We start from the raw sequence: 25,897 nt of genomic DNA, 5'->3' as shown, positions 1-25,897 counted from the left end.
TTGAATGGCTGACCAATTCCTCAGTGCTACGCATGCGCTTGACAGTCTGGGTGGGAGCCCCCTGCTGGCCATCCTTACTCATGACACTATTCTTGCTTTACTTTGATTAAGCTTCTGTTAATATGCTATTGATGTTGCCATTACTGCATATTCTCCAAGTTTAAGTTCATAGTCTGATATTATTGGTAAGATACCTCTTTTTCATTGTTGTGCTAAGTTTATCCTTGCAGCCATGAACATGTGCCTTAGTAAATTGTGGCATCTTTTGTTGATAATGTCTTTAAGTATACACCCTAATAGGTAGTCCTGATCCTGTTTGAGCATTCTAAATTCTTTCATGCACTTTAGAAACCCTCCCTCGATTTTGAGGTCAGTTTTTATTCTTCCAGCTATTTATAAGTACATCAGCCATGTTATGTTCCGGCCTTTGCCAAGTAATTCTTGCTGTATCTTTAGTCCAGCCTTTCTCAGCCTTTTGACCCTGGAGGAAACCTTGAAATATTTTTCAGGCCTCGGGGAGCCCCTGCACATTCAGGCTCAAATGGAGGCCAGAAGTTACCAAATCATTACATTCGTTTCATGGGTGGGCCTGCATATATGCATGAACAGCGTTCTTAAACTAGGAATCAAGAATGAAACTTGCCTCTTTCATGTGAAGCTGTCTGAATGTGAAATATCTTTTTAAATAAATGTTGATCTCCCAGGGAACCCCTAGGGACCTCTTGCAGAACCCGAGGGTGCCACGGAGCCCTGGTGGAGTCTGTTCATAGGATCTGAGTGGGCCATAATCTGCATATGTAATTGCACTATCCTTACTATAGTTATCTCCAAAAAAAAAGCATTGAAAGAGAGGCTAGCTGTGAAGTTGCTGGACTTACTGTTTTTCTCATAAGGTTCCATACTTTTATCAAACTCTGTCTTATTATGCATCCTTTAAAATTTTTGCCCTGTTTCATGTCCTTGTACCAAAATATCTGTGAAGCCCATTAGCTAGGCCAGCTCTTTTCAATATTGACGTTCTTTTGTTTCGGGATTTTATTCATACTGTTAGTCATGACAGAGAGCCTGCTCTATAATATAGTTTGAAGTTTGGAAGAGCAAGACCACCTGTCTTTTGAGTCTTATAAATTTTGAATTTTACTCTAGGTTTTTTCCACTCCATATAAATTTATTGACAGTTTTTTGCTATTCTTGTAAAGTTTCTTCTGGGATCGGAACAAGTAGTTTATCTTGGGCAATACATTCATCTTAATAGTTGCAATTGATCCTAATAAGTTTTCTACCTTCCAAGATCTCTTGAAGGTTATCCTTGAAGGAATATGGGGCATGCTCCATCTGCTTTTTTTAAATTTGCTTGCTTAACAACATTTACAAAGCTGCTTCAGTCTTAAACTAGTTTTAGCTCTGTGCTGGATAAAAGGCAACAACAAGCAGCCTGTGTGAACAATGAAATACACAAAAGTACATTAAAATTGCATCACAGGTTACACTTAACATCTTTGCCCATCTGGTGCTGCTGACTCCTCTTTACTCAGTCCCAAAGGCCTTCTGGTGCAGCTGCAGGCTAAGGCTGCGAGGGTGGGAGCCCCCCTTGCCCGAGGGACAAGCTGTTCCTGAGGAGGGGAGCTCCCTGAGAATGCCCACTTTCGGGGCCCCGCTCATGGTACCTTTTGAGTTGGGGACCTTTGGCAGGATCTTCCTGTTCACTTGGATGGGATGGGCAGAATCCGGGATGGAGATGTGGTCTTGTAGACACCCAGGTCATGAGTTGCATTATTTTAAAGTGAGTGGCATATAAATATAGAAAATAAATATCTGTAGTGAGATAGACACACACACACACACACACACGGCTGGATAGGGTAGTGGTTAGAGCACTGCCCTTTGACACAGGAGATCAGGATTCAAATCCTGGCTGGTACCTACCTTACCAGTAGGGGTCCTTGGACAAAGACCCCCTAACACTTCAGCTGCCTACCTCAGATATGAGAGTGACACAAACTAAGAAACTCATGCTGGCTCAGATGTCACCCAGATTATCAAGGTCCATGCCAGGCGTTGGGGAACCAGGACAATCTGACAACAAGTCTGAACAAACCGTACATGGACCAGAGAGGAGAACCTGCAATTGATGGAATGCTACTGCAACAGCAGGCTACTGAGGGGGGGTATATGAAACGCATGAGGGGACTGTGGATGGACAGAAGACCTGCATCCACACTGACTGAGAAACAGCTGGTTGCCCAATGTTTCAGTACGGTGAAGAGGAAGCTGCTCTCGCCACTTGAGACAGGCCAGCTAGAGATTACATCCCGGACTCACGAAGACCCAGAAGGACAACTGGAGGTGCAGCCAACACCTGAAGCTGGAACTTCACTTGCCACCCCCTCCATTACAGCGCACAGCAGCTGACACGAGGCGTAAGATCCATCACCAAGGCTCGGTGGAGAAGTGCCATCGGACGGAATGCTAGAATAGAGCCACAACAGCGCCTGCTGCCTCCACGGCTCAGACTAGTGAACTGGTGTGCGCTACAGCCACTGCGTTCCTGGAGATGCCTGGCCACATGATCAAGAAGAACAGCAGTACGTTCCCCCCTGGAAATGAGGTTGGCGGCTACGATCAAGGCAACTCGGGGAGAGGCCGGCCAGCTGGTGGAACTAGGTGTGCAGGCTGCTGAAAGAATGCAAGGGCCTGACTCCGCCAGAAGCCCTAGAGCCTGCGAAACAGGCTCACAGCACTGGCTACCAGGCTGAGGAGATGCACTAGAGAAGCAGGGGCCAAGGAGGTAAACGCCCTGCTCGCCAAAGAACCGTCCAAGGTGTACCCCCAGCTGCAGTGCAGCGACACAGTAACAGCAGAGCCACCAACAGCAGACACTGAACAGTGCCAGAAGAGCGTGTGGGAGGAAGAGGAGACACAGGACACCAGTGCAGAGCGGCTGCAGGACCTGAGGGCAGACCACAGCAATCTCTCGTAATAGGAACCAATCAGCATCACCGTAGCAGACATCCAACAGTGGGTCAAGAACATGAAGGGCTGGGCAGCACCTGGCCCGGACAAGATCCACACCTACTGGCTAAAGAAACTGACAGCAGCGCATGAACGCCTAGCAGCAGAGATGAACCAACTGCTAGCAGCAGTCTCCCACCCAGACTGGCTAACACAGGGTAGGACAGTGCTGATCATGAAAGACCCCCACAAGGGAACAGCACCGTTCAACTACCGGCCAATAACATGCCTCCCCACAACATGGAAAGGCCTGTCAGGCATCATAGCCACCAAGCTGCAGGACCATATAGGCCAGTACATGAGCACAGCTCAGAAGGGCGTTGGGAACAACACCAGAGGCTCCAAACACCAGTTGCTCATAGATAGAGCAGTCGCCCAAGACTCAAGGTCTAGACAAACCAAAGAGCAGTCGCCCAAGACTCAAGGTCTAGACAAACCAAAGAGCAGTCGCCCAAGACTCAAGGTCTAGACAAACCAAAGAGCAGTCGCCCAAGACTCAAGGTCTAGACAAACCAAAGAGCAGTCGCCCAAGACTCAAGGTCTAGACAAACCAAAGAGCAGTCGCCCAAGACTCAAGGTCTAGACAAACCAAAGAGCAGTCGCCCAAGACTCAAGGTCTAGACAAACCAAAGAGCAGTCGCCCAAGACTCAAGGTCTAGACAAACCAAAGAGCAGTCGCCCAAGATTCAAGGTCTAGACAAACCAAAGAGCAGTCGCCCAAGACTCAAGGTCTAGACAAACCAAAGAGCAGTCGCCCAAGACTCAAGGTCTAGACTAACCAAAGAGCAGTCGCCCAAGACTCAAGGTCTAGACAAACCAAAGAGCAGTCGCCCAAGACTCAAGGTCTAGACAAACCAAAGAGCAGTCGCCCAAGACTCAAGGTCTAGACAAACCAATCTGTGCGCAGCCTGGATTGGCTATAGGAAAGCCTATGACTCAATGCCACATACATGGATCTGTGAATGCCTGGCACTATGCAAAGTCAACAGGACACTCAGGACCTTCCTCAAGAACTCAGTGGGACTGGAAGAAACACTGGAAGTCAACTCAAGGCAGCTTGCAGAAGTGCCCATTAAGTGTGTCATATACCAAGGTGATGCACTGTCCTCACTGCTGTTCTGCATGGGCTTGAACCCCCTCAGCCAGATCATCACAAGGATTGGATACAGATACAAGTTCAAGAGTGGAACTACCATCAGCCACCTCTTCTGCATGCATGACATCAACCTGTATGCTGAGAGTGAACGAGACATCAACTTGCTGATCGACATGACACTCAGGACCTTCCTCTACAGTGGGTCTACAGTGAGGACAGTGGGGTGTCATTCGGACTGGAGAAGCGTGGCCGGATGGTAGTAAAGAGAGGGAAGGTAGTTAAGACTGATGGGGTGGAACTACCAGCAGGCCACATAGCAGACATATAGATCAGCTACAAGTTGCTTGGTATCCCACAGACACGTGGGAACCACGATGAGGAGACAAGGAAGACCGCAACATCCAAGTACCACCAAAGGATAAGACCGGTCCTGAAGAGCCAGCCCAATGGGAAGAACAAGATCCACGCCATCAACACGTATGCCCTACCAGTCATCAGATCCCCTGCTGGTTTAGTGAGCTGGCCAGAGGAGGACATGGAAGCTGCCGACGTGAAGACCTGGAAGCTCCTCACAATGTACGGAGGCTTCCACCCCTAGTCCAACACCAGAGACTGTACACCAGCCAGAAAGAGGGCGGGCGGGGTCTGGTGAGTGTCCAAGCCACTGTCCTGGATGAGATCCAGAGCATCCAGTACATCAGTAAGATGGCACCTAAAGATGAGCTGCTGAGAGAATGCCTGAGGCAGCAGCAGACATGGAAGGAAGATCGAGCAGAGGAAGTGCCATGGCAAGACAAGGCCCTGCATGGGATGTACCATCGACAGATAGCTGAGGTGGCTGACCTTGGGAAATCCTACCAGTGGCTGGAAAGGGCTGGATCAAAAGACGGCACTGAGGCACTGAGTGCAGCACAAGAACAGGCCCTAAGCACCAGGTCCATAGAAGCAGGGGTCTACACACTAGACAGGACCCGAGGTGCAGACTGTGCAGAGAGGCCTCAGAGACAGTCCAACACAGAGTGGCAGGGTGTAAGATGCAGGCATACACTGAACGGCACAACCAAGTAGCTGGCATTGTGCACAGGAACATCTGCACAGCATATGGGCCAGACCCTCCCAAGTCCAGATGGGAGGCTCCACAGACGATTGTGGAGAATGACAGGGCTAAGATCCTGTGGGGCTTCCAGATCCAGAAAGACAGGCAGGTACTGGCCAATCAACCGGACATTGTGGTAGTAGACAAGGACCAGAAGACAGTGGTGGTGGTAGATGTAGCAGTGCCAAGTGACAGCAACATCGGGAAGAAGGAGGATGAGGCTCTGGAGAAGTCCCAGGGCCTGAAGGAGGAACTGGGGAGGATGTGGAACGGGAAGGCCAAAGGGGTCCCGGGGGTGCTAGGGGCACTGGGGCTGTGACTCCCAAACTGGGAGAGGGGCTCCAACAGACCCCAGGAGCAACCTCAGAGCTCTCTGGCCAGAAGAGTGCCGTGCTCGGAGCAGCCAAGATCCTGCGCAGGACCCTCAGACTCCCAGGCCTCTGGTGGAGGAGCCGGGATTGAGGAAGACACACACCACCCACGGGGTGAGAAGGGAATGTTACATATATCCTGAAAGAGTAGAAGCAAAAGGAACTGGCTGCATTCCTAAGTTCAAAATAGGTTTTGAAGTTACTAAGAAAATGGTAAATATTTTGACAAGGGATAAAGTGATAGTGGTAAACCCTAAAATAACAAACTCTGTTCAGTACATGATTATAACAAGTAGCAAGAGATTAAAAGCTCAGTCCGTTAAACGTAACCAAACGTAGGCTGGAATAAATAAATGATTAAAATTCCCTTAAAGACCATCAGAGATGGGCCTTGATTTATTTTTACAATTTGCTTAAAAGTAAAGGCTCCTTCAAGGTGAGCTCACAAGCGCAGGGTAGGGGCATGGCGTAAATAAAAGCCATTTTCTTGGCAGCGACAGGAAATAGTTTGCCTTTGGCTTCTTCCAGGGTGGTTTTTTTCCCCCCAACTTCCCGTTTTAGCCTCTGAGCCTGGGAGTTCCTGGTAGTCTCGCATCCCTGCGTAGCTTTCCAGGGCGAGGTCAGGCAGGCTAGGCAGGGCTGCCAGGTCTCCCCAGACTGGGGAGACGTAAGAGGAGCACCTTGTGGTGGCACGTGTTCCCTGTCCCCTCCTGTCCCACTTGCGGTTGGCATTGTTGGGTTGTCTACCAAACAGACCCAGGTAAAGGTGCTTGACTGCCTTGCGGGCTTCCTCTCTCACCCTGATTTTTTTTTTAATTAATTAATTGATTTTTCAAATTCTGTTACCGTGGGGATCCCTGTCTGAGAGCCCTTAAGAAGTTTTTGCTGCCCAGCCCAGCAGCAGCAGCAGCAGCGCATCCAGCTCCTTTTTTGTCCGGCTTGGAGGCTGCTTGGAGACAGTCGCTGGAGTTTTCTGAGTCTCGGGGCGGCTCACCGGCACCCTAGTTCAGACATGCTCCAGATGCTGCTTTTTGGGGCAAGAAGCTCTGGGGGGGGGTTGCTTTCGAGAGGCCCAGCGGTCCCACCTCCAGGCCATCCGTGCTGCCGCGTCTCCCTGCCCCCTCCGCTGGGTTAGCCCTGGCGGTGCTGCTTTTCAGAAACCCCAAGAAGGACTGTCTGTTAACGAGCACGCTCGTGTCTCTCCCGGATCGCGGCTGTGTAAACATTTCTGGTTTTGCCTTTTGGAAACTGTAGGACAGACGAAGAGGAACCGGGGGGATGACATAGACTTTGAGACGCCCGGCTCCATCCTCGTGAACACAAACCTGCGAGCACTGATCAATTCCAGGACCTTCAATGCCCTCCCCCTGCATTTCCAGCAGCAGCTTCTGCTCCTCCTCCCTGAAGTGGACAGACAGGTGTGGGCCCCCCCCCGCCCCCCCCTGGAACGGATTTGGGGCAGTTTTGCACGCCATCCTCACCTTCGCTTTGCTTCCTTTTAGGCCGGGGCAGACGGACTGCTGCGCCTTAGTGGGAGCGCTCTAAACAACGAGTTCTTCACCCATGCTGCCCAGAGCTGGAGGGAGAGGCTGGCTGATGGTAGGTGCTGTTCTGGTTCTCCTTCAGCAGCTGCTGGCTCTGATGGGGAGGAGCGCCTGCTCGGAAGGCATTTTAAATTGCCCTTTGGGGCCAAGAGATTTGCCTCTGCTGTCGGTCTGCTGAGGCTTCAGAGCTCAGGAGAAACCACCTCCGGCCTGTTTTGTGCCCCGTATGAAAGCGTGAAGCTCTCGGGGCTCTCTGAGCTTGGTGGCTCGGTTGCAGACGCAAACAAAGAGGACTCGCACTGATGATGTTCCCTAGTTGGGTCATGAAGCGCCTGCAAGCCGACAGCCGGGCTCAGAGAGCACCCAGGACTCCACAGTTCAGCCCTGAGCTACCGAGAGTCTCTTCTGTTGGAAACACACGGAAGCTCCATTGCCTGTCGCAGCTGAGGCCACCTTCTGTCTTGGAAAGGGTCAGATCCCAGACTTGTCTCTTTTGGTGCCGGCCTTACGCCTTAGGCGCTGTTCCTTTTGCATTGGGCTCATTGTGCTGCTCAATGCCATTTCTTCTCCCTTGATTTATGGAAAGGTGGTGGGACAGATGTGTCGGAAGGCTCTGGGGAATTAAAACCCGCTGGGTATTGCTGATGATCAGGGAGTCCTTGGCTGCCTGTGCGTAACTCTTCCTTTGCACCCAGTCTCCCCTCTCTTGAGCCCTTAGCCTTTTAGTCAGCCTAAATGGAAGGTTCTTGAAGTCTGCTTTCTGACTTTATTGTCGTTCATGATGACAGCTATGATTCTGTCCCCCCCCCCATGGAAAAGTTGGATAGAGATTGGGGATAGGGTAGGCAAATACATTTTAGTAAATAAAGTGGACAAAACCATAACATTCTTGAAACTGGTTTGGGTCTCAGCATAGGTGTCTGGGCAGTTTTCTGGAGAGCAATCGTTTGCAAGCCCTCTGCCTTCGTGTAACCATTTCCATGCAATCTGGGCATTAAGACCTTTGCCCTAAAGCCCTTGTGTTTTGCAGAGGGTTTTATGTTCCAGGACAGGGTTTTCCTGCAGACTAAATAAGTGTCTTGATCACACCCAAGCCTCCCTGCAGATGGACGTAGGGAGGACGGTCCAGGATGATTGGCAAGCTGCCTGTCCTCACTGAACCCCTCCCCCTCCCCCAAGAATTTCAGCAGAATTCCAGGGTTCCTGTACATAGCACTAACACCAACACTAAGTTGCTCTTGCATTTTTTACCTGGAAGAAGATTAATTTTCAGAAGATTAATGTATATTGGAGACAAAATTTTAGAGAGAGAGAAATGTCTTTTCCTAAAATGACTTGTTTGGGAGTACAGGTAGTCCTTACTTACCAACCGCAATTGGGACCAGCCATTCTGTCACTAAGCAACGCATTCGTTAAGTGACGTGTCACATAACTGCACCAGACTTACGACTTCAGTTCCATCGTGGTAATTAAGCGTTATGGGTTGTTAAGCATGACTTCACATGACTGCGACTTCCTGCTGGCTTCCCCATTGACTTTGACTTTGTCGGACGCTGGCTGCGAAGATCACAAATGGTGATCACATGGCTGCGAGACTCTGTGACCATTGTAAATGCGCACCACTTGCAGAGAGCCCGAATCGCGATCTCACGACCATGGGGACGTTGCAATGGCCACAAGTTCAAGGACTGGTCATAAGCCTACGTTTTCAGCACTCATAACTTCGAACGGTCATTTGAATGAGGCGGTTGGTGAGGACAAGGACTACCTGTATTGCAAAAATTTTGACACGTGGTTGGGAGAGTTCACCTTAAGAGGCCTTCAACCCATCAACGAGAACAAGGAGGCTTTTTTCCCTCTCTGTTCTGGATTCCTCTTGTTCTGCACTTGCCTTGTGAGAAGCCAGTTAAACTGTGATTCTTCACCTGCTTTTTTTTATTCAGGGGAGTTCACTCATGAAATGCAGGTTCGCATAAGACAGGAAATGGAGAGGGAAAAGAAGATGGAACTGTGGAAAGAGAGGTTTTTTGAGGACTACTACGGGCAGAAGTAAGTGTAAGATTTGGAAATATCGCTGGGAGTCGGGCAGCATGTAAATGTAATAAATAACAGGTGTGTTTTCGTTGGAGCAGGCTGTGCTTTACCATAGCAGCTGCCAGGGCAAGGCCGCACAGTTTTCCCTTTCCAAGGCCCAGGAAGGTGTCTCTGATTCCTTGCCTGTCGTGAGAAGGGGACGTGTGCAGCGAGAGCTCCTGGAAGGGAAGGCCCAGTGAGCCTCTGCAGACATTTCTCCCTGGAGCATTTAATGTTGGTCCTTGGCCAGGCTTATTTGTCTAGTTCAGTGCTCCTCAACCGTGGCCACTTTAAGGTGGGTGGACTTCAACTCCCAGAATTCCCATGCTGGCTGGGGAATTCTGGGAGTTGAAGTCCACCCACCTTAAAGTGGCCACGGTTGAGGAGTACTGGTCTGGCTCATAACAGTAACAGCACAGAGACCCGTTTGGGATGAGCTGCTGACTGACTGAATTCTACCAACTGACCCGCAGGCTGGGGTTGACCAAGGAAGAGCAGAATTCTGTGCCGAGCGATGCGGAGAACAGCACCACGGCGGCCTCCCCAGAAGGACCTGCCAGGGCATCGGGCACCCCCATGGCCCACCAGCCTGATGGGCGCCTCAGGAGGCGCTCGCTCCGCTGCCGAACGCGGAGGAGCTGGCACAAATCGCACGAGCTGGAGCCGTCCGCGCCTTCCGAAGAGGCGCCGTCTGCAGAGGCTGCGCCCACCGAGGAGCAAGAGGCCACTCCGGCAGCGGACGCGTGCCGAGGAAGCCGGGCTCCTCCCCAGGCAGAGGCGGCCCCGGAGGCGACCAAGGCCCCGAGCGAGGCGGATGACGCGGCAGCCGTGGCCCCGGACCGAATTCCCAGCCCGCCTCTGGGGCCGCAGGATCAGCCCAAGAGGAAGTGCTTCGAGCAGCCCGCCTCAGCCTCTTTCCCCGAGAAGAAGCCCCGGCTCGAGGACCGTCAGTCCTTTCGTAACACAATTGAAAGTGTTCACCCAGAAAAGCCACAGCCCACCAAAGAGGAGCCCAAGGTCCCACCCATCCGGGTAGGAGGGAGTCGGGTGGCAGCGCCCTGCCTCGGGGTGGTGGGTCTAGTCCTCCCTGGAGCAGCCTGGCCTGGCTGGACGCCTTGGGCTCCAGCAGCCATGTGGGTGACTCACTGCTGCTGCTCCCTCCCCCCCCCCCCGAACAGGCATCCGGCTCAGGCCCCAGGGCAGGGTCCCCACTGGGCCGGGAGGGGGAGGAGGAGTGGCGGGCAGCCCCGGGGGTCTGGCTTCACTTGCACGAGTGATCTGGGGTGGGGGTGGGGCAGAGGAGATGGGGGGAATCCGAGTGTCTCAGCAGGAATGCTAATGCTTGGGGGAAGACCCCGGTTAGCTCTCCCTGCTTCTTCTTTCCTTCTTCTGGAAACAGAAAAGGCCCTGTTGCTATTCCATCAACCATAACGTAGTGGAGGGTGCTGGGTAGTCTCAGTATGGCTTTGCCATTGCAAGTAGTCCTCGACTTACAGCCGCAATTGGGACCGGAACTTCCATTGCTAAGTGAGGCGGTCGTTAAGTGAGTCAAGCCCAATTTTATGACCTTTTTTGTCACGGTCGTTAGGCAAATTACTGCGGTTGTAAGAGAATCACATCATTAAGCAAATCCAGCTTTCCCCATTGACTTTGCTTGTCGGAAGTCGGCTGGGAAAGTCACAAACGGTGATCACGTGACCCTGGGACACTGCAACTATTGTAAGTACGTGCTGGTTGCCAAGCGCCTGAATTTTGATCATGGGGCGGCAGGGTTACTGCGGCTGTCATAAGAGCGAGGACCAGTCGCAAGTCACCTTTTCAGCACCGTCATAACTTTGAACGGTCACTAAACAAATGGTTGTAAGTCAAGAACTATCTGTAAACACTAAAACTAAGTTTCAAAACACAAACCCTTCAACAATTTCTTAAGACTATTAAATGCATGCAGTAGAGGACCTGTGCCTCCAGGCCTCTTTCCCAGGGTACTCTGGGGGTTGAATTTCTGCGAAGGGGCCTTCCCAGCGTTCTTTTGGAAGGGAGCCTTGGCCGTTAAGTTTCTGCACCTCAAGAGCCGTAGGAAAGGTTCCTTCCCAAAGTTACAGTTTTCAAGCAGGCAGTGGAGGGCTGTTAGCATGCGGGCCTCGAGAACGGTATCCAACTGCCTTGTTCTTGTCTGTTCCCTCCAGATTCAACTTTCCCGAATCAAACCCCCCTGGGTGGTTAACGGTCAGCCGGCCTACCAGATATGTCCTCGGATTATCCCCAATCCAGAGCCCGTCAGCCAGGACAGAAGTGGGACCCCGGCCCCTGCTGACTTTAAGGCCTGTCCTCTGCAAGGCCGAGCCCAGCGAGCGGCTGCTGCTCCTGCCTCCACCATTGGGGGTGGGGGTGGGCCCGGCGGAGGCGGAAGGAGCCCAGGCGAAAGTGGCGGCCGGGTCCGGCAGCCCAGGAGCCACCGCTCCAGGCACTGGCGGTCAAAGGGAACCCGCGGGAAGCGCGTGCCAGATTTACAGCGAACACAGTTACTGCCGCCTTCCCACCTAGGAGCAGAGACGGGCTTGGAGGAGCTCGCAGTGGGCGTGCCTTCGTGTGGGACGGAGCCCGCGGTGGAAGGAGCTCCCAGGCGTGGATGGGCTGCGAGCCTCTGTCCACGTGAAGCTGAAGGTGCTGCCCAGCTGGAAGAGCCTGCGGCAGGCAGCCTCTCAGACGGCGGTCGAGCCACGCCGGCCCTTGGCTGCGGAACTGCGGGAGTGCCCGCAGGTGATTCTGGGCCTCCTTGGGACGATGTGAGCTGTGAACCATCTCCAGGGGATGCTGCTCTGGAGGGGCATAATATGGAGGAGAGAAGGGAGCCTCCCGCGGGTGGCCAGTTCAATGGCTCCTGGCCAGAGGACTCTGAAAGCAGCCTCCTTGGAGGCACAAGCAGGAAGGAGGGGCACGAAGGCCGCAATCCTGTCGTGCCGGGCCGCTGCTCTGCAGCAAAAGCTGTCTCTGCAAGCTCCGCTGATCTGGCCCTGGAGAGCACCGTGAGGGACAGCCCCGAGGCTTCCGGCTCTCCTGCACAGGAGCATCTTCCAGAGGACTCCGGTCCTGCTGGGATGGCGCTTCCGACAGCCCGGCCTCAGACGGCCAGGCCCTGGCATGGAAAAGGGGCACCGAGTACTCCAGAGGAAGCTTCTCATTCCAAAGCAGTTTTGCGTGCTCCGTGCTTAAATGGAACCATGAGGGTCTACGAGAGCCGCTTTCCCCCACCAGAGGCACCGTTGGGGGCAGAAGTAGAGGCAGGCAAAGAGCAGGCAGACGAGGGAGCCGGGCCGAGTGTCTGCCCCTTCAGTGATGAGGAAGCCCAGAGCCCACTGAGTGAGACGACAGAGACTGCCTCGGACTTGGAAGCTGAGCTCACAGATGAGAACCCGGAATTGAACCGGGATTGCAGCAGAGCAGAAGGGAGAGAAGTTGCATCTGGCCAGAGGCATCTGAAAGAACGCAAGGAGGTCAAATTTGAAAGCAGGGAAGATTTGCCTTCAGACGTAGAGGCTGCCAGCTCACAATGCGGGAAAACACTGCCCGCCCCTCTCCTAACGGCAGGCAAATCGATTTTCCCTGCTGATGTCGAAAGCCAGGAAGGGCCACGCGTGGGGACCCCCCAGCCTCTGTCTGTTGAAGCGAGCGACCCTCTTGTGGTGCAGGGGGTTGCGCAGAGCGCACCTCCCTGGAGAGTTCCTCCGGGGTCTCCCTGTAGTGCCAAGGCCGGGGCTGCGGCCTCTTCTCTGCACAAGCCCCTGGCAGACGCTTGCTCTTTTCCCGTGGGGGCTAAGAGCAGGGAGCGCCTTGTGCAGGAGGCCTCTTGTGAGGAGGGGCCGAGCATGAGTGACACAACCCAGAAGGGTGCTTGTGCATCGCAGCCTTTGCAGGACTCTGCTGAAGGGCCATGCATACTGGAGGCGGCCTCCCTGCCTCCAGAGAAAAATCCCGAGCTGCATCCCGATTCAGGCTCCCCGGATCAAGCAGCCAGCCAGTCCCAGAAAGTGGATCAGAACAAATTCCCTCCCAGTATTGGTCAAGATAAAACAGATTCTCCCTGCGCAGGATCTGCTGCTGGTGGGAGCCTGGAAGAGAAGCTCAAAACGGCCCCGGGGCCCCGGCTCCCCCTCATCAGGACCCCTCTGGGGCCAGAGCGGCCGAGGAGTGATCCTGGGGAGAAGCCCCCCGGAGCCCTGGGCAGGAAGGTCTTCGGGTCCGGCTTCTCTGGCGGGGCGGCAGCGAAGGCCCAGAGCCCACAAGCGCTGGAACCCTTTCCCATCTGGGGCATGCTGTCGCACAGCAAGCTGGTCTCGCCCCCATCCAAGTGCATTGCCGCTGGGGCCAGCCTGCACCCCGCAAGGGAGGACTGGCCCCCCAAGCCCCCACGGGCCCCTGCAGGAGACAGGGAGGTGGAGAACAAGAAGGTCCTGGCCTGCTCTGGGTCCAGCCAGAGGAAGATGGAGAAGCGGAAGGAGGCCCTGCCTGGCCCTGTAGGGTCGGTGGAGCCCCTGCAGACCCTCCCCCTGGCCAGGGACTTGCCTTTTTTCAGGCTGCCGAAGGAGCCAGGGAAGGTGGCTGCGCAGCCCCTGGAGCCCTCCTCCCTCCCCTCCCAGCTGAACATCAAGCAGGCGTTTTATGGGAAGCTTTCAAAGCTGCAGCTGAATTCTGCCCATCTTAATTATGCCTCCGGCGCACCCTTTTTTTCCAGAAGTCTCGAAGGAAACGTGCCTCCGTTTGGCCACAAAGCAAACTTGGCAACTTCCCGCGGCGGGCTGGCCTTCTCTGCCCAAATGTTTGCCGACAACAGCAGCATGGAAGAAATCTCCCTCAAGTGTTCCTGCAGCCTTAAAGCCATGATCATGTGCAAGGGCTGCGGAGCGTTTTGCCACGATGACTGTATTGGCCCCTCCAAGCTGTGTGTGCTGTGCCTTGTGGTGAGATGATGCTTGCAGCCCTGGGAGGAGAGAGCGTCGGGGGGTGGGGGGGAGGAAGCTGTATGCAGAACACTCTGGCCCTGACAAAGGCCATACTGATGCTGAATGCCTGGGCTTTCCTGCTAGGCTGGGCAGATCAGGCACGGGGGCAGGCTGCTTTGTAGGGTCTGTTCTCGTGCACCCAGGAACTGTCCAGTATTCGGCCCGCTTAGCGCCCCACCTGGAGCTGCCCTTGGGCTGTGAGCCCTGTTGGGGCAGGGCTTTCACTCTTGACCCCCTCCCGCATGGCGGCCAAGTCGCGGAGGAGGCCTGACTGAACTGGGATTCCGTCTTCCATTTTCAATTCCTGCTGCCCCCTCCCCGGCTGCCGGGTGAGTGCAGACAGGAAGCAGCCGCCTGGAGGCTTCGGAGCTGGGATGCAGCGGGGGGGGGGGGGCGAGCAGCGTGCGCCCTTCCCTGCGCCCGGGAGAGGCGGGGGGGCTCGTGCTGTCTCTGTCCGAGCAGCCCAGCCGAGGGAGAGCGTGGACCATTGGTGAAGGTTTGGCCGGATACCAGGTTTTTACTTTCTAAGCGGTGTCATCTTTTGTTTAAAAAAACGCATACATATATAAATATAAATCTATAATATAATTTTTTTTTGTTCTTGGGTGTAAAAGAAGTGGAAATGTTCAGCTCCTCTCTGTACCCTCTATGCATCTCTAGCAATCATGTGTTCATACGTTGTACACAGTACTGGCCAATTCTGTAAATTGATGTTATGTACATAAAGCTTTTTTAAATTCCTTTCACTTTTCAGGCTACAACAGTGTTGCGTTAGAGTAGTGTTGGATATGAATCGCCGTCCACCTGCGGCGGCTGGGCCCGTCCTGCCTCGTCCGAGGCCGGCCGCGTCTCCCGCGGCTGTGACCGCCCTGGCGGAGGGGAGGTGGCGAGCCAAAGGGCGGCCTCTGCCAGCAGCTCCCGTGGCTGCCCCCCAGCAGCGAGTCCGGAGGCAGGGCCCCCCCCCGGGAAGTGCCTGTGGGCAGCGGGCTCCCCCCTCCTCCCCCCCCCGCCCTTTAGCTCCTACCTACCTCTTCCTCTCCTGGCCGGCCTCTCCCCCTTGCTTCCGCCGTGGGCCTCCCTGCTCAAGGCGATTGGAGGGTGGAAATCTGGACCTCCTGCCCGGGGGGTGGCTGGGGGGCTCGCCCTTGACTCTGCAGGATCTCCCGAGTAGGGCAAGAGCGCAAGGGGGGTCGTGGTCTTCAAGGCGACTCCGCGGATGGCCTGGGCTTGCTTACCAAAGAAGGGGGCGAGAGCCGCCCCCTCCGCCCTTCCATCCTCCTGGGCCACGGCCGGGTGCAGGTGGAGGCTGGGCTGGTGGGGAGGGTGGCTCCCGGTCGCCCCTGATGTTGTGTGTCCCGTGTGGTATGGAGAAACAAATAAAGCATTTGGAACCGCTCAGCCTGGGTCTGCCACGTTCCTTCGCCGGGGGAATGTCTGCATGTGGTGGGCGAGGAGGGGGACGAGCACCGCGGCCGGGCTGGGTGGAAGCGACACCCGGAGGGATGCTGCGAGGGTCTCCCCGCCCTCCGCGAGCAGAGGCAGCCCTGCCGGCCCCATTCCCTTTGGCCGCCGGCGCTCGCTGCACCCTCGTGTCCTCCCCTCTGCCCTACGCGAGACTGTCCAGCCGCGCTCGGGCTAGTGCTTTGCCAGGCTGAACGGCGCATCGGGCTTAGCTGTTCCTTCCTGTGGCTGCTGCTGGGCGCGGGTGACGTCCCCATCCTGCCACCTTTCAGCAGGGATAAAGGCTCTTATTTGTCCCTTTACGTGGTCCAGGCCTTGGGAAAGGCGATCAAGCGCTGGCCCTTTCAGAGCAAAGGCTGCATAGGCCCCCTCATTTTGCAGAGCTGCTGCCGCCGCCAAACTTTGTGGGCTACCTGCCATGAAATGCCCTAGGTAGGTGCTGCCTATCTAGTTGGGCATCGCTTGCTGTAGGTTTCTGCTCCAGCTTATTTTATGTGACAATGATGGTGGGGGGGAAATGTCTGTGTTATTTGGGACTAAATACAGTTGTACCTCCATTGTGAGCTCAGCCAACAGCGAAAATGAATGCCCCTGCTGTAGTTTTCAGCTTCGGATGTCTGGAAGGGATGAGTTGCCTGAGTCGATGGGGAATCGTGGTGGCTCCCGCCAGTGGGCAGGATGGGCTGGGGAGCAAGCCCCTGCCCTTTGGGGGCCTGCGGCCAGGAATAATCTGCAGATTCTTAGGTTCCCGGGCAAAGCCAAGCCACTGCCAGCGTCTCAGAAGGTATGAGATGCGTTCCGTTTGTTATACAGTGTTTATTAAGTAGATTCAGTCTTATATGATATACAGACTCAAAAAAATCCACATACTTATGAAATCAGTGCATTTAGCAAGTAATACCATGAATGGAAAGAACCGCTTGATTTAAACAGCTCGTTGGTCTTTAAGTGAATAGGACAAGGAGATTGGCCTGTGCTACTTATTTCACAAACAGAACAGAATTAAGTTGCATCACGTAAAACCAAACACGCGATCTAAGAATTAAAATATTAAGCCACATTTACTGGAAAAAGATCCACTGTCTAGAACACAAAAATATTCCCATAGCACATTGAGGAAGGAAGTCCTCATCTGCTTAGAAGAGCCACGTGAATTTGCATAGGTGCCTGTTAGGAAGAACTTTCTCTTTAGAAGAATTCCAACTGATTTAAGCAGGGAAGCGTTGCCTTCTCAAGCTGCTTTTAAGTGCCTTTGTTTTCTGTTTAGTATCTGGGGGGGGGATGGGTGGGCTTTGATCACATTGGTAACTGCACTGGAGGGCTAATGCCCCAGCCTTTCTTCCAGGGGGCCACACCTCAGCAGCTCATGAACCACACCCCACCATCCTACTGTTTGGCAAGGGAGGGGTTCCTAGCGTGAGCGGGCAACGGGTGCCCACCAGCAGTCTACACACTGCTTTCCATATCTGCTTATGGCTGGCACCACTCCATCGGGGTCCACAAGCCGTAGGCTGAGAGGCCATCCTGCTCGCCTGCCCTTTCCTCTAGCCATTTTCCGAGGTCCTGGTGCCAAGCCAGCTGCGGGGGGAAAACGGGGGGGGGGGGGTCAGCCGGCGTAGGCCCTTCCTAGCAGTACAGCCCGGGAGGGAGCCGCGGGTGCGGCGCCTTTACGGACAGCAGCAGGGGGAACAGGTGAGTGGCTCTGTGGCTGCGCTGAGCAGATGAGGAAGGGGGAGGCAGGTCTTCCTCGCCAAGACCGGGTCTTGCCAAACACAGAGGGGCGCTGGGAGTTCTGTACATGTAAACAGTACACTTTCACTGAGTCCAAAGTCAGGAGCAAAAAGTACAAAGGTTCACATTGGTCTTAGGTACATCCAGGTGAAGAACGAGCCGCCTGGCTCGGAAACAACCACCAAACCAAACTTTCTAAAGCACCGCTAAATGGTATAAAAATCAGACCATGGACAGATTGTAATTGGTATCCTGGTGAAATTGCTAGACTACCTTGTAAAAAGTTTTACAAAAAAAATACAAATCAAAGTTGTATTTAACCCTCTGAGTTCAAAGCAGCATTTCTTGTAAAGGAACTGGTACTAAATGTTGCGGCCACCTGTGAAAGAACTGGCCTGGAAGATGGGGCAGGGGCGGGGGGTCATTCCTGCAGGGGGTCCTGCGAATGCCTTTCCTGGGGTCCAGATGCTGCTACGGGAAAGCGGGGGGGTGTGCCGTTCCTCGCCCTCGTGGAGACGGGCCTGCTGACCGGCAGGGTCCCCCTCGCTAAGTGCGAGGGGGGCAGCAGCGGAGCCCCTCCTGCAAATGTGCCCCATAGGACCGGCCTTCAGCAGAAAGGGGAGTTCCTCGTCGGCAAGGATCCAGGACAGACCTCGGAGGTGAGCCGAGAATCTTACAAAACATGGCTTCTAGGATTCAAAGAGGGATTCCGGGCGCCACACTCGCCAGGACGCGACACAAACTCAAGGTGGGCCAAGTGCTGGCCTCTCGATGATCTCGGGAGCCCCTTCCGAGTCCCAGGCGTTCTGCCACTCACGTAAAATGGGTGTGTGTGCGGGGGGAACAACCAACCAGCACTAAGGGGCCTAGTGAAGTACACAAAAGGAGGTACATCCGTGTCCGCTCGGAGCCTCTGGGCCGCCCGCCGCCCGCGCATGGCTCTGTGTTCCTGATGTGCCCCTAGCTGTGCCAAGGCTGCGGGCAAGGAAGTGAACTTCACTCTTTTCCGGACGGCGATTGTCTCTGCCGCTCTTGCACGCTAAGGGTTTTGTCCTAGGGGTGTTGCTTGTCAGGACCTGGCACAATAAATATTTACACAAAATAAAAGTTGGCAGGAGGAAGAGCAGGACAAGCACCTCCAGACTGCAGGGCCAGGAGAATTGAGTCGGGGGTGGTGGTGCCGGGGGCTGGTAGGATTGTTAGCAAAGACGTTAATTCCTCCCCCGGAAAACCCCTCCTCACCCTCAGGAATGGCCGGGGTGCCACAGAGGCTGGCCATTCTCCTTGGCAGCAAGCCCGGCGTTCCCCGGGCTGAGCGCAGCCTAGAGAAATGCTCTGCAGTGGGTGGTCCTGGGGTCAATCCCAGCCTGACTGGAGTGCCAGGGAGGGAAGAAATCCTGCCAGGTAGGTGGGCTTGGGCAGGGAGCGGTGCAAAAACAAAAGGGGGACGAGTAGTTCAAGAGGCCCTCCCTGGACGGGAAGGAACGGCTGCAGGCCTGCCCTCTGGCCCGGAGTCTGAGAGGTGAGTGAGCCCCCCCCAACCCAACAGGGTCATCCTGCGCCATTTCTGGCTGCCGCCGCTGCTAAGGTTGCCTGGCTCAGCTGCCTGATCTCCGTTCCTGACGTTAGCAGCACTGGTCAATATTGCACTGAGCAAAAGCAAGTGCATTTGCATGGGCAAGGCAGGAGGAGGAGGAGGAGAGAAAAGGGGGCTCGGTCCCTTTCCACACCTCAGCAGGTGGGCTGTGACGGCCCTTCGTTGCCTGTTGGGCTACCAGCTGCCTTTTCGGGACAAACCCACTTGGGGAAATTCCATTCCGGCTCCAGCTCGCCCCTTCCACACACACTCCGTTCTGGGGTGCTCTGCCGCACTCTTGCAGGCCCTTGGAGAGCAGGCCCTGTGGCAAGGAGCCACCACGGGCCCCTTGGGGGAGAGCCGGCCCGGCGGGGAGTGCCGAATGGTGAGGTAGAGTGTGGAGGAGGAAGGCTGGGGAGCTGCTGAGGTTTCGCCGTCCAGTGACCCCTGCAAGCCCTTCCGGCAGGATGCAGCCGCAGCATGGCCCGTGAGGGGCCGCGGCCCAAGGACTGCTCGGCCCAAAGGAGGGGAAACCGGCTTTGGAGCCGCACCGGCCCCTTTCTCCTCCCGCCTCCCGGCTCTGGCAGCAGAACCGTGGGCAAGCCCGAGTGGTGGTGCAGGATTAAACTTCTTCCCCGCTGAGAGACACAAGAGTGGCAATTCTGTACAAACTCAAGAATCCATTTTCAGGGACAAAAAATAAATTAGGGGGAGGGGAAAGAACGGGGGAGAGGGTTGGTGCACTTCTCAATAAATATGCAATTCCTAAGACATGACGGGGGCAGAAGAAGAGGGAGGGGGGCGGGGAAAAGGGCTCTACCGTTGCCAGGCTCCGCGAGAAAATCCTGACTGCGCCCGAAGGCCCATCCCCCCGACCCCTTCTCCCCCAAGCCCCCACAGTCCTGCATCCTTCCGGGCTGCGGGGCTGGCTCTGGGTTGGCAGAGGGCACTGGCTTGGTCGGCTTTGAAGGGCGGACTCCTTGGGCCACGGGCTCCTGGCCAAAGAAGGTAGGGGACCCCTGGGGGCTCCACCGGATAAGAATCAAAAACCGGTGCCAGGGCGGTGGTCGGCAAAGGAACGGCCAGTCCTGAGCGGATTATCAAGGAAGCCCCGGGCGAGGGATGGGCAGCCTCTTCCGGCACAGGAGCCCCGGGGGGCGAGCAGTCAGTTCTGCTGCAAAATGAGGTTTTCCAGTTCATCTGCGGAGCGAAGGAGGAAGGCTGCGGATTCCCGGTAGCCGGCAATCAGCTGCCGCACGGCACTGATCTCGGTTGGGCTGAGCTGGGCGGCCGGCACCCCCCTGTTTGTGCTGTTGGCCGGGGGGCTGGTGCTGGACGTGCCGCCTTTCATGCTGAGGTCAGTGGGGCCTGCAAAGCAGAGAGGGAGAGAGAGAGAGGCATTAGGCCAAGGGACAGGGCGGGCAACCCTCCAGACCTCAGCCCTGGCAGCGGCCTGCAGATAGCGGGCAGGGCTTTCCGTTCTGGGCACTTCCAGAAATATTACGAAAGGGTTGTGCAAGGCTTCAGATTTGAGTCCAAGACGGGGCTTTGTGGCGTGCCAGGCTGCGAAAACAGCCCAATCCCAGGAAAAGGGGGGGCTGCTTTAAAGAGCTGCAAAGTGGGGTTCTATGCTTGCCCTCTGGTGCATCCCAAAGCCCCCTTTTCAAAATCGCTCAGGCAGAGCTCTATGCTGTAAGGCCCTTTGAGCAAAAGACCAAGCAGAATTCAGGTCTTTCAATGGAGCCTCTTTAAACATGAACAAAAGCTGGTGCTACTCCTGCGCCTCTAGGCCACCTCTTCTTGGGCCGGTTGGTTGGGGCACCAGTTTAGAGTTCTACCCGCATTCCCTGCGCAAGAGAATGCATCTGTCTGAGTCAGCCAAAGGGGGTCAAAAAAAGGCAAGGTGCTGGCCTTGAACACACAATTTAGATCTGCTGAGGCATGTAAAAAGGGATGGGGCTCCAGTTGCATGCTTCTAGCCATCATCTTGACTTTTTTAACCCCACCCCCCATGGGTGCCCTGATGAGAAAACCTGGCAGATGAGACATCCACAGAAGAGGTGGGCAACCAAGTTGGAAAGAGGAAGGGGCAGCATCTTGGCAAACCAGGCAGGTGATGGAAACCGCCAGGGGAACCTCTTTCCTTTGCATGAATTCAGATCTCCAGGGCCAGAGGAGTTGCATCCAACAGTCCTGAAGGAACTGGCAGATGGCCTGCCCGAACCCTCCCTGGATCATGGGCAGAGGGCAACAGGCCTCCTGATGAAGGGTGCCACGGCTTCATAGAAGGAAAATGCAACTTCAGGTAGGATCAACGGAAGTATAATTTCCACATCGCAGAACGTAGTCGTTAGACTCAGCTTTGGTAGACCCCATCTCCAGAAGTGTGTCTAAGTAGGACTCGGAAACATTGGAACCGGCTCAGAGGAGGGCAAAGAGAATGATCAGGGATGGGAAGGAGCTGTGGAAATGTAGCCCTGAGCAAAACCAACTGATACGGGAATGTGATCGCATTCTGAAAGGCGTTCAGAGTACGGGACGTGGAACAATGGATTTAAGATACAGCAAGGCATGTCCAGACAAAATGTTAGGAAACAATAAGACTTTGAGAGTGGGATCAATTACTTGGGGGTGGGGATGAGGGGCTCCCCTTCCCTGGACATATCCTGCCTGGTCATATTTATTTACGAGTGGTCCTTGGGTTTTGATGGCAATTGGGACCGGTGTTGCCATTGCTAAGCAATGCTGTTGTAAAGCACAACGTCCTGGTTGCCGTCATAAGCCCAGGACTGTGTGGGTCATTAAGCAAGGACCTCATGTGATCATGATGAGAGAAGAGGCAGGAATCCCAGGCAAGCAGTGTGGGGAGGGGGCGGTGTTGCGGGGGTGCCATGGGGGGTTGCTGCATATGAGCCCAGTGCAGTGGAAACTGAAACTATGCTGGGGATGTGGGACTAGAAAGCATCCTCCTTTGTGGTCAGGCTGGTGGGATGACATTTACGGTGCTCCCCACAAGGGACTCAACTAAGAACATGGAGCACCACAACGCTACCGAGTTTTATGAAGGCAAAACGTTCTCTAGACCAGCATTCTCAAACTTGGGAACTCCACCCCACCCCGAAGCCCACGAGTTGAACCCTCAGGAGGGGACTGTATCCATCTGCCTCTACTTCTCTTTTAGCACAACTGGCCCTTTACGAGTCAGACACCGAGGACATCCAGAAGCCGACGCGCAGGTCAGGCGGGCCAGTCAAGAACCCGCAGTCAGGCTCGCAATGACCCTCAACTGACGAGACCTGGAGGAGGTGGTGCCGGTTTCAGTGGGTCTGTGGTGGCCCCCCCAGGCTCAGCTGCCACCTGGGCTTGCCCTGGAAATCTAGCAGCAGCATGGGGTGCCCTGCTGGGGCAGGCAGGAGCTGCAGCGGCCTCCCGTCTTACCGTTACTGTGATTCCCTGTCTGGAGCGACGGAGTCGGTTGCAAGCTGCCTCCCAGGGTCCCATAGCTCCGATAACTGTAGTTCAGGCTTCCGTTGATGTAGACGGGGTCCTGGGAGAAGGAGGAGGCCGGCAGTGAGTAGGAGGAATGCGTGACAGCTGACGGATCCCGGGAGTGCTGCTTATCAAGTGCAACTGGCTCGTCCTGTGAGGAGAGGAACGAAGGACAGGCTGTAGTCCTCGGGGCCTCTCGGCCAAAACGAGCCACCCACTTTCTTCCCACCTGCCTCGCTTGTTTGCCTGTATTTAATGCAGACTCCCAAGCCCCCTGGAGCCCACCGAGACTAGGCAGGTGCTTCTGGAAATCTCTCAGAAAGGCAAGAAGCCTTCTCCCACCACTGGCCCCCAGACCATCGCTCGCGGAGCCAGCACAGGCCTCGCGCTGCACTGTTCTCCAACCTCTCCTCCTCCTCCATGAAGTTCTCTGGCCCTTTTTCAATCTGTCTAAGACCAGGAGCCATCACTTCACCTGGGGGCAGGGAATTCCACCCGTGTGCAACACACTGCGGAAAAGGTCTCTGTGCTCTGAATATGTGCTCATCAAATCAGGAGGATCAACATTACTAGGGGTAAAAACATTTCTATGTAAGAAAACAAAGCAGTCAGTGCCCTGCTGGGTCAGGCCCCCGGCCCATCTAGTCCAGCAGACTGTTCTCCCAGTGGGCCCACCAACTTCCCCAGGAAGCCCCCTGGTCTCCCAGCAGATGACAGTCCCACCGCCATCGAGGCTGAGAGCCCTCGGTCCCCAGGACTTCCATGAAGTGGCCCAACCCTTTTTGGAAGCCGGTCACACTAGTACCAGCACCACATCTTGTGGTGATGATGATTCTCAAAACACCCTAACCTTTAAAACTATTTTTCCTCAGAAAAATGCTCCTGCAACCTAATAATTTCGCTTCACTTTAGACTAAAATGTAGTGCATTATATGAGTTTACATTTTAACGATGCTGAGTTCCTTGACTTTTGCTAATTGAGCAGAAAGTATCAACAAAACGTAAAGTCCTGTAGGAGGTATCAAAGCAAATTCAGTTAATCTATCAAATACGGTCAAAAGTAAATTAGTATCATTAACATGCTCTTCTGCAGTTCCTAGTAATACTAGGCACTTTATCCAAAGCAGCTTTAGAACATTAAATAATGCTGATTAAAATGTACAGTCGCTGATACATCAACCAAAGTTTGGTTAATTTCACTGTGTGAGTTTTGCAGCCTGCGATGAACAATACCGCATGCCGATGTGTCGTGTGGCGGGAGAATGGCTGCTCCCACTCTGAACATGTATTTGGGAACACGTTCCCCCAAGGAACCACAGCAACTGCCACCCCGAGATCCCCTTGGCCGGGACCATCCGTTCCAACCAACAATCGGTTCTCCAACCTCAGAGAGAAGTCAGTCTTCCCTAGCCCCTTAATCGTTTTAACCCACAGTCTTCAGCAAAACCGCTGCCCTGTGGGGGTTCCCTAGGGCAAAGCCACGAGCAACGAGCAGGGCCACAGTGCCCATGCCTTTGATCTCCCCGCTGGCCCGAGGCACTGCTTGCAAGCTTCTCTTAAAAGGCACGGCCCACCCTTTTTTAAATATAAAGAAGATCGTAAACAAGATCTGTTGGGGAGGTCATCCATCAGCACAGGGTCAGATATCAGCATCATGATCGTGGTGATGATGATGATGATGATGATGATCACGATACTGAGTGTATGTCTTGACTCTGGGCTGAATGGGAGTTGCGGCTGAGTGGTTATTCCAGTGTCTGGAGGCTGTGAGGGTCTGGATGTGGGGGAAGAGCCTCATGTTTGGTCCTACCAGGAGAGGGCGGCTTTCGGTCTGGACACCAACTGAGGCTGGGGACATTCCATCGTTGGTTCTGGATCAGGTAGTGCTCCCTCATACAGCACAAGTTTGTAACTTGGGGATCCTCCTGAACCCGAGGAGCAGGTGGCCACTGTGGTAAGGAGGACCTTTGCACAACAGGAGCTTGTGTTACCAATAGAAGAGGTTCTCGGTAGCTCAGGGCTGAACTGTGGAGTCCCTGGTGCCCCCCGAGCCTGGTTGCTGGCTGGCAGACGTTGCGTTGCCCAACTAGGCAGCATCTTCAGCGCTAGATGTTGCCTAGTTGGGCAACGAAACGTCTGCGTGCCAACCGCCAAGCTCAGAGAGCACCAGGGACTCCACAGTATCTTGTGTGCTAATCACAACCATTCCTAGATTGGGAGGCCCTACCCATGGTCACTCACACTTGGATCACCTCTCAGCTGGACTACAGCAGTGTGCTGGTGCTGCCATTGAAGACTACTTGGAAACTACAGCTGGTCTAGAATGCCCAGCCCAAGTAATTTTGGGCACGTCTCGTTTTCCCTGGATAATACTTCTCCTCCAGGAGCTGCGTGGATTACCGATTGGCTCTTGGGTGCAATTCAAGGCACTGGCTGTCAGCCCTAAAGCTCAATGTGGCTCAGGAACTGGTTATCTTGAGGACCACCCCTCACCAACGGTTTCTGCCTAATCCCAAAAAACTGAAAGGGAGGCCTCCAAACACAACAGAGCGTTACCACCAAGGGCCATGATGGTGCACCTTTTTGGATATTGCCCCGCTTCTATGGAACAGTGTTCCCCCTGGGTTTAGGTGAGCACCAACAAAGTCACTTAGATCTAGCTTATCCAGGGAGGTGTCCGAGAACTGGGTCCCCCCTGCATGAAGTTGTGGTTAACTACAGTTGGTCCTCGGGTTACGACCACTTGTTCAGCAGCCATTCAAACTCACGACAGCACTGAACGAGTGGTAGTCACAACCCGTCCTTGGAGTACTGGCTGTCGCAGCGTCCCATGGTCACATGATTGCGATTTCCGACATTCCCTGCTGGCTTCCCACAAGCAAGGTCAATGGAGAAGCTGGCAGGAAGTTGGAAATCAGTCACAGGAGGTCCTCGCTTTACAACCCGCACAGTCCTCTTAATGATGGCAACTGGGACTGCTGTGACTGCTGTCCCCAAGTGGCGCAGTCAATTCCGGTCCCAGTTGCCACTGTAAGCCGAGGACTGCCTATTTTGGATGGGTTTTTCTCCACATAATGTGATGCTTCAATTCTATGTTTTTCTTTGTGTGTCATATTGTTGATTGGGGGAGCCTACGAGCTTGTGACGCAAGAGCCAGTTTTAGGACTGAGGTGGCACGTAAACGAATTCTGATCGTGTAAGTTTTTGAACCGAACCAGTATCCAGAGTCAAGGATGGGACGCAGAGGCACATTTCAAGGCGTACAGCGTATCCCTACCCCAACGCCAGAAAACAGCCCGGTTCCGGGGCCCGTACCTGCGACGTCTGGTAGATCTCCAGCCGCATCCTCTTGGCTGCTTTCCGTGTCTCGCTTTCACAGGCAGCTGCCAGGATGTTCTCGGCCATGGCTGAGGTCAGGTGGGGTGGGGTAGGCCTGGTCTGGAGAAAA

General features: G+C 54.5%; 2 protein-coding genes across 8 annotated transcripts in view; one reads left to right on the top strand and one right to left on the bottom strand.

Moving 5' to 3' along the window:
- Positions 1–14,918, top strand: part of ASXL1 (ASXL transcriptional regulator 1) — a 35,905-nt gene extending 20,987 nt beyond the window's left edge. For all 3 annotated transcript variants that reach the window (XM_063296828.1, XM_063296826.1, XM_063296827.1), the window contains 5 exons: positions 6,830–6,993; positions 7,078–7,174; positions 9,063–9,168; positions 9,666–10,224; positions 11,379–14,918. In XM_063296828.1, coding sequence (XP_063152898.1) covers positions 6,830–6,993; positions 7,078–7,174; positions 9,063–9,168; positions 9,666–10,224; positions 11,379–14,159 — 3,707 coding nt within the window. In that variant the 3' untranslated portion in view covers positions 14,160–14,918. The remainder of the gene's footprint in view (positions 1–6,829; positions 6,994–7,077; positions 7,175–9,062; positions 9,169–9,665; positions 10,225–11,378) is intronic.
- Positions 14,919–19,871: 4,953 nt separating this feature from the next.
- NOL4L (nucleolar protein 4 like) overlaps positions 19,872–25,897 on the bottom strand; it is a 112,087-nt gene continuing 106,061 nt past the window's right edge. For 3 of the 5 annotated variants that reach the window (XM_063296836.1, XM_063296835.1, XM_063296837.1), the window contains exons 6-8: positions 25,765–25,887; positions 22,399–22,600; positions 19,886–20,328 (exon numbers count right to left, since the gene is read on the bottom strand). In XM_063296836.1, coding sequence (XP_063152906.1) covers positions 20,126–20,328; positions 22,399–22,600; positions 25,765–25,887 — 528 coding nt within the window. In that variant the 3' untranslated portion in view covers positions 19,886–20,125. Of the gene's footprint in view, positions 20,329–22,398; positions 22,601–25,764; positions 25,888–25,897 lie in introns of all 5 variants that reach the window. The other 2 variants (XM_063296834.1, XM_063296833.1) reach the window with 2 other exon arrangements.

Source organism: Candoia aspera, chromosome 3, assembly GCF_035149785.1.
Source record: "Candoia aspera isolate rCanAsp1 chromosome 3, rCanAsp1.hap2, whole genome shotgun sequence".
Lineage (NCBI taxonomy): Eukaryota > Metazoa > Chordata > Lepidosauria > Squamata > Boidae > Candoia > Candoia aspera.
This window is presented reverse-complemented; position numbering and strand designations above follow the sequence as displayed.